General features: G+C 47.3%; 2 protein-coding genes across 2 annotated transcripts in view; one reads left to right on the forward strand and one right to left on the reverse strand.

Annotated features, from left to right (window-relative positions):
- The window catches only part of LOC117583836 (dynein heavy chain 10, axonemal), a 31,767-nt gene extending 25,748 nt beyond the window's left edge, over positions 1 to 6,019 (forward strand). The window contains exons 38-48 of the mRNA XM_034272433.1: positions 393 to 464; positions 1,059 to 1,524; positions 1,586 to 1,728; positions 1,949 to 2,279; positions 2,346 to 2,477; positions 4,112 to 4,323; positions 4,629 to 4,769; positions 4,888 to 4,992; positions 5,066 to 5,167; positions 5,316 to 5,462; positions 5,811 to 6,019. Of these exons, the coding sequence (XP_034128324.1) occupies positions 393 to 464; positions 1,059 to 1,524; positions 1,586 to 1,728; positions 1,949 to 2,279; positions 2,346 to 2,477; positions 4,112 to 4,323; positions 4,629 to 4,769; positions 4,888 to 4,992; positions 5,066 to 5,167; positions 5,316 to 5,462; positions 5,811 to 5,960 (2,001 nt within the window). The 3' untranslated portion in view covers positions 5,961 to 6,019. The remainder of the gene's footprint in view (positions 1 to 392; positions 465 to 1,058; positions 1,525 to 1,585; positions 1,729 to 1,948; positions 2,280 to 2,345; positions 2,478 to 4,111; positions 4,324 to 4,628; positions 4,770 to 4,887; positions 4,993 to 5,065; positions 5,168 to 5,315; positions 5,463 to 5,810) is intronic.
- Positions 5,981 to 7,069, reverse strand: LOC117583844. Its single transcript, XM_034272461.1, has 3 exons — positions 6,834 to 7,069; positions 6,556 to 6,777; positions 5,981 to 6,488 (listed from the first exon to the last, which is right to left on the reverse strand). Exons 1-3 carry the CDS (start codon positions 6,903 to 6,905, stop codon positions 6,153 to 6,155), a joined length of 630 nt encoding a protein of 209 aa, XP_034128352.1. The 5' UTR covers positions 6,906 to 7,069; the 3' UTR covers positions 5,981 to 6,152.
- Between the last annotated feature and the right edge of the window lie 79 nt (positions 7,070 to 7,148).

Raw genomic sequence — 7,148 nt, forward strand, 5'->3', positions numbered from 1 at the left:
TTTCCATATTTATTTATCCTTTTTTTTTACTCCCTTTTTCTTGTTTGTATTTCTTTTTCGGTTTTCTCTTTGGGGTCTGCATCATCTTCAACGTCAACGTCAACTGCCGTCGACTGGGATGCCCGTTATCAAATTGCTGTTGCTGCTACTGCTGCTGCTGCTCCTATAAAAATGCCCAACAACAACCTTGGACAACGGATGGACATGGATGTTGGTTTCTGGTTCTGGTTCTGGTTTTGGCTGTGGAACTGCTTCGGCTTCGGCTGCTGCTTCTCCTGCTCCTTCTGATTCTGACTGGCATGTGGCATTCACTGACTTCCGTTTCGCTGCCGACGCTCATTTTGCCTGCACTTATCGCCCATGGGACGTCGCCTGCCCTTGCCCATGCTCAGTGGTACGACTTGGAGAATCCTGAGGAGGTGGCATGTCCGGGCGACTACAACATCAATTGCAATGCATTCCAGGCAAGTGCCAGAGTCGGGTTGGGTAGGGTTCGCTTTGCATGCTTTCAGCTTTCAGCATTTTCGAGTGGTGGTTCTGGTTCTGGTTCGGCTGCTGCTGCTCCTTCTGCGTTGCCATTGAGCGTTATTGGATTTCGTACTTTATGCTCGTTTCTAGTGGATTATTATGTACAAGCCATATACACACACACACACAGAGACACTTTACTGTGCTCTTCTGGGTTGTGGCGTTTAGTTTTACTCAACTTTCGCAACGTCCTGCAACTTTGGTCGCACATTTTCATCTCAAGTTATTAGCAGCCTGTTTTTGTCAGCCACTGTCTGGCAGGCAGTATCTGCCTGTGTCTGTGTGTGCATTACCATATTTTATCAATTTTCCAAACCATTAGTTAAGCGGCAAGTCGCACTTGAAACCAGCGACAGAAGCGCTCTGAAGCGAGCCCAATTTGCACTTGAGTTTTGGTCGAAAACCGCAGCGACCCGTTCCCAATGGCAACCTCAGCATGGGCACAATCTTGTCGTGGTGATGATGAGCTGTCAGTGCGAAGAGCTCCACAAAGCTCATTCATTGTCTAATGTCTCTCCTTTCCCCCATAGAAACTTCTGTTTTTGCGCTGCTTCCGCGTGGATCGCATTTTCCGCTGCATAAATCAATACATCGTGGACACCATGGATGAGTTCTTCATTATGCCGCCAGTTGTGAGCTTCTCGGCCATTTACGAGCAAACCTCCTGCACCATACCAGTGTGCTTTATACTCAGTGCGGGCTCGGATCCCACCAGTGATCTGATCAAGCTGGCAGACACCATAATTGGCGTGGCCAACTTCTGTCACATATCCCTCGGCCAGGGGCAGGAGAAGGCGGCACTGAAAATGCTCGACACAGCCGTGCGGCAGGGCCAATGGCTGATGCTGCAGAATGGACATCTGCTGATACGTTTTGTGCGAGAGCTGGAGAAGTATTTGGATCGCATAGATAGCCCGCATCCGGACTTTAGGCTGTGGATAACCACAGATCCATCGCCAGCATTCCCCATTGGCATACTGCAAAAGTCGCTGAAGGGTAAGAGACTTTATCCTCGTTTCACTATAAGTATTTAATGTCTTTTCTCTCTTCTTTGCAGTTGTCACTGAACCACCCAATGGCTTGAAGCTGAATCTACGCTCCACATACTTTAAAGTGCGGCAGGAGCGACTCGAGAGCTGCTCGCATCGCGGCTTCCGTCCTCTGGTCTATGTCTTGGCCTTCTTCCATGCTGTCGTCCAAGTAAGTGCAGCCATAGATACTCCCAATTGATGGTCCTGGGGCGCAGTTGGTCGCTCCGACTTGTTTATTTATTAATTTCTTAATTTTGAGTAGCCGAAAGCTTTGCCAACTTGCACACAATTGATGGAGCAGCAGTTGCACCATCGATTGTGCAGCAAATTGTTATTGAACGACTGTTGTGACGAGGGGGATAGGTTCTACAATTAATTTGTTTCCTTAGGAGCGTCGCAAGTACGACAAACTGGGCTGGAACATAGCGTACGACTTCAATGATTCCGACTTTGAGGTCTGCACGGAGATACTTCGCACTTATTTGAGTCGCTGTGCGGACGATAAGATACCCTGGAATAGCTTAAAGTATTTGATTGGAGAGGTCATGTATGGCGGTCGTGTCATTGATGACTTTGATCGTCGCATCACCAACTGCTACATGAGCGAGTACATGGGCGACTTTCTGTTCGATGAGTTCCAGGTCTTCCACTTCTATGAGGATGAGAATGTGGACTACTGCCTGCCCGAGGAGGAGACCGTACTAAAAGAGGACTACATAGGTGAGTGAGGGTATGCCCACAGCCTGCAGATACTTGCACACATTTAATGCACATTCGATAACACAGCGCACATCGACAAACTGCCGCTGGTCAACAAGCCGGATGTGTTTGGTTTGCATCCGAACGCGGAAATCGGTTATTATACAATGGCGGCACGCAACATTTGGAACAGTTTGATTGAGCTGCAGCCGCAAACGGGTGAGTGAACGAAACCCAGCCCAGAGGCGTATCTCTGTGTGGGGAATTGAACATTTTTAGCGCGCGGGGAAAAAGTAATGATAATCATGTAATATAGATATGGCCAGTGCCTGGGCCTGGTAAATGGTTCAATTTGCATGCAACGTGTGCCAATTGTCAGCCGTTCATTACATTTTATCTGCTTGATTGTGGCTCTCTGCTGCTGCTCTCTGTGTCTCGTATTTTTGGCATGCTGCATTTTTAATTTAATTTAATTAATTAGTTGCGGTTTTGCAATTAACTTTATTGCATGCGCCATTATTGTTGGAACACACACACAACAGCAATGCACACATTAAAAATTAAAATAGATGCAGACAGCGCACATGCAGGACATTGCACGTTGGGTCAGCTGGGAGGACACATAACCCTCCACACTCACTTTCATTCGGGTGGCCGCAAATCGCAGCGAATCGAGTTCAAACCTCACCGCACCAACCGCCATCAGAAGCACCAAAAACAAAAAAAAACTGCACCGAAAACGTCACACAAAAGTCGATAATTTTTGCGTTACGTTGCCGGAGCGGAGCGGAGCTTAAACGTGTTAAAACCGCCATCAGAGTGCACTCACACCAGCACACCCTCAACTCATGCATATGTATGTGTGTTGGACCCTGTAAATAACTGTATATACAATTTCGAAAAACTCTTTTTTAAATATATTCGCACACACGAGAAGTGACCAAGTGGAAGCCCAGCGAAGTCAATGCCGGTAAAGTATTTCGCGTACCCCAGTGCCCCACTCACTGCTCCTGGAAGTATAAATAAAAATGATAATAATAATAAGTGCAAATATGTTCACTGATTAAAAATCGAGTTGAACAATTGTATTTGAAGTTCGCGGAGATATGGCCAATGCCAGTTGGGCTGCTGCGAATTTTATGTGAGCTACAAGTAAATATTGTGCCAGAAATATCTGAGAAAAAATATGGACAATCCCTTAAAGAAGAGATTAATTATTGTGCTAATAATATCTCTAAAGCTTAGCAACCCATTTCAAGCTCTTAAAGAAAAGACTACCCCCAAAAGTCTGTAAATTTCAAACAATTAACACACTAAATTATTTATTCCGCCTGCAAACGCAATCCCTGCTAAGAACCCTAATTAATAAAACATAGCTGCAAACTCAATTAAAGCCCACTTAAAAGATGCTTCGAATATCCCCAGAACTTTCTCGAAAAAGGTTTCCAAAACAAAAAGTCAGTTTGGGATTCATTTGATGTGCCAATACGCTCGATATTCCATCGAGTAGCTCCCTGAAGAATGGCCATAATTTGCATATTCATGAGCTTTAGTATTTGCTAATTGACACTTTAACAAAAAATAAAGCAGAGCATAAAAAAGCGTTCCATAGGGGGGTGTCGTGCCAACACAAGCACCGCCAGATAAAAAGGAAAATTAATAAAACAAAAAAAAATAAGTAAAATAAAATACCAATACCGAAAGGAGCAGATAGATGAGAGGAAAATGGGAAAAACCACAGCCTCTGCATACATTACAAAGGTTTTTCTCGCCTTTCTGCTGCCACTCCAACCGCTGCCACAATCCTTACTTACTTCGCTCTTCTCTCTTATTTCTGTCCTTGCCCCATGCAGGCGAGGGTACGGGCGGCATCAGTCGTGACGACTTCATCGACTCGGTGGCCGCTGGTATACTGAAGAAACTGCCGCCGGCCTTTGAGACTTGGCGCATTCGCAAACAAATCCAAATGAGTCTCTCCCCCACCGGTGTGGTGCTGCTGCAGGAGCTGGATCGCTTTAATCTGCTGGTGATTCGCATCAAGAAAACGCTGGAGCTGCTCCGCAAGGTAAATAACTATTAGGAGATTGTCTCTGTCTCTGGCTCTGTCTCTCTGTCTCTGTGCTGAACTGTCAATAGCTGCCACACATAAATCCTTCAGGCTTGTTTTGTTTTGTGCATTTGCTGTTTATGCATTTTGCCAACTTGGCTAAGGACCAAGCAAACAAAACGACAGCATTTTGTTGCCAAAATAAATTTACAAATGCAAATGAGTTCGGGCTTGGAACAGACTCGGGGACAGAGTCACGCCCACACATGTGAGGAGCCGCGTTTTTAATTTGATTGCTTGCCCCTCTCCGCTCCACTCCGCAGGCTATTGCTGGTGAAATCGGCATGGACAATGTGCTGGACAACATTGCCAACTCGTTGTTCAATGGCCTGCTGCCAACATCGTGGAGTTCCCTGGCGCCTGCCACATGCAAGCAGTTGGCCAGCTGGCTGGAGCACTTGCGGGTGAGTCCACGTCCACGTCCACGGTCGCTGCAGCTCATTAATCAGCTTAGCGCTGAATCAATCAAGTGTTCAGGGCTTCGTGTCCACTAATCAGCTGTGTCTCCCTCTCTCTCTGCAGCAACGCTCTGTGCAATATAAGTATTGGTCGATATCGGGCGAGCCCCTGGTCATGTGGCTGTCGGGTCTCCACATACCGCAAAGCTATCTAACGGCACTGGTGCAGGTGAGTCCCATTATGGGGGTCACGGACAACGAACGCACTCCATAATTCCCTCCTCTGGCATTGCCATTTGCAGATTGCCTGTCGGAAAAACGCCTGGCCACTGGATCGCTCGACGCTCTTTACCTATGTGACCAACTATGCGGACCCCGACGATGTCGAGGAGCGTCCCGCAACGGTAAGTGTCCACCTGCCCAGCTCTTTTCTATCTTTCCATCCAACGCTCTAAATGCAGAACGATGACCCAACTGCTCGTTGTGCAGTACGGGGCACTAATTCCGTAATTAAGAATTCTGTTTGCATTTTAATCGTTGAACTTTTTGCAGGGCTGCTTTGTGCATGGATTGTACATCGAGGGCGCACGCTTTGACATGTCGACTAATCAGCTGGCGCGTTCCCATCCCAAAGTACTGGTCGAGGAGCTGGCCATTTTGGCCGTGGAACCCATCGAGGCGCATCGTCTCAAGCTACAGGTCTGTATTGGATAGTTAAGAGTTTGCGTTGGACTGCCTGGGTGGGCCTGGGTGCGACGCCGCCTGCCACTGACAAGTACTAATGTGCGCTTGTATCTACATACAGCAGAGGGTGTGGGGCCACGCTGATATTTGTTTAAATGCATTTCACTAAATTACCAGCAGCAGCAGCAGCAGCTTCCGTTTCCCAACCCTCCCGACTAATGGGGCAGCTGCTGTGCTAATTGTTTCTGATTTTAAATGCTAGCCCGGAAGCTTTAGTTTTAGTGTTTAGTGTTCGGCGTGGGGTGTGGGGTGTGAAACATTAATTTTAAAGACTAAACCAATGATTTTCTCTTTAACCAACAGAACACATTCCTGGCTCCGGTCTATACGACATCCTTGCGTCGCAATGCCATGGGCGTGGGTCTCGTTTTTGAAGCGAATTTGGCCACCTCCGAGGACTTGAGTCACTGGATATTGCAGGGCGTGTGCCTCACCCTGAACACGGATACTTAAGCGATAAATTGAAAGACTGATTTTGGTTGATATTAAATCTTTTATACTAATGCCAAATACATCTATGTTTACAGCTCTGTAGTGGCAATGGCAATGGAGTTTATTAAGGTTTACGTGTCGTATGTCTAGTGCCTGTCAATAACGTGATTTGTGCCTGACTGATAACCGACTGATGTGCCGCTGCTCCTGGCATTACCTGCGCCGCCAGCAGCCAAAGCAGCTGCGGAACTTGTCCATAATCGTGGACTTCATGGAGGGCAGCAGTAGCTCGAGATTCTGTGTGCCCGCGCTGTCATCCGACTCTAGGTCCGAGTCAATGGTCATTTCCTGTATGCTAAATGTGTCGGTTAGTTCGTGGTTCGCCTGCTGGCGACGCTTGCCACGCTTCAGCTGTGCGGGAAAGAAGGAAATCTCCTCCGCATCGTCGCTGCTCTCAGACTTGTAATCGACCAGCGGCTTGTGCTCCGGCTCACCGGGTATGGGCAATCGATTGATGGGTATCAAAGTGGACGATTGTGTCTTGGTTGTCTGTATGATGTGATGGTTTTGCTTTAGTTTTGTTCTATAGATATTTCTAGTATCTTGTGGCACCCACCTGCTCTTCCTGGAATTGAGTGTAATTACGCCTGGCACGCTCGACCTTCAGCTCTAGTTTGCGTTGCAGTATGCGGCAGGTGTTTGGTGGCTCGCTGCGCTCATGGCCCTCCTCCTCCTCATCGATTTCAATGGTCGTGGGGGCATAAACCTTGCCGGCACCCCTGAACGCCACCTCGAACTCCAGGTCGGACATATGTTTGGGTGCTCCGCTGGCCGTTTTCTGCATAGACTTTGGCCATGAAAATTTAGCATTGTTTTACATTCGACTTTACTCACCAGCAGGCCTGCGGCCCCATCCTCATAGATATTCGATTGCCTATCCTCGCTATCAATGCCGCTGTCTTCCATTTTGATTGTGTCTAACTTTCAGGTTAAATCTACAAATTTAGCTACAAAACACCAAAAAATACAAACAGAACGCGATGTTAATACAAACAATTTTTATTGTCTTTCTTGCTGTGGTACTCCCAAAAGCAACTCCAAACAACCCCATGGCAGTGGCAGTGACAGCGCAGGCTCCGTCGAACAGCTGTTGGGGCGCAAAAGCTTGGGAAAAATCAATAAGATCCGACGTCTTGCTGCGCAGCGTTG

The sequence above is a fragment of the Drosophila guanche genome, unplaced genomic scaffold, assembly GCF_900245975.1.
Source record: "Drosophila guanche unplaced genomic scaffold, DGUA_6, whole genome shotgun sequence".
In the NCBI taxonomy this organism is placed as follows: Eukaryota; Metazoa; Arthropoda; class Insecta; order Diptera; family Drosophilidae; genus Drosophila; species Drosophila guanche.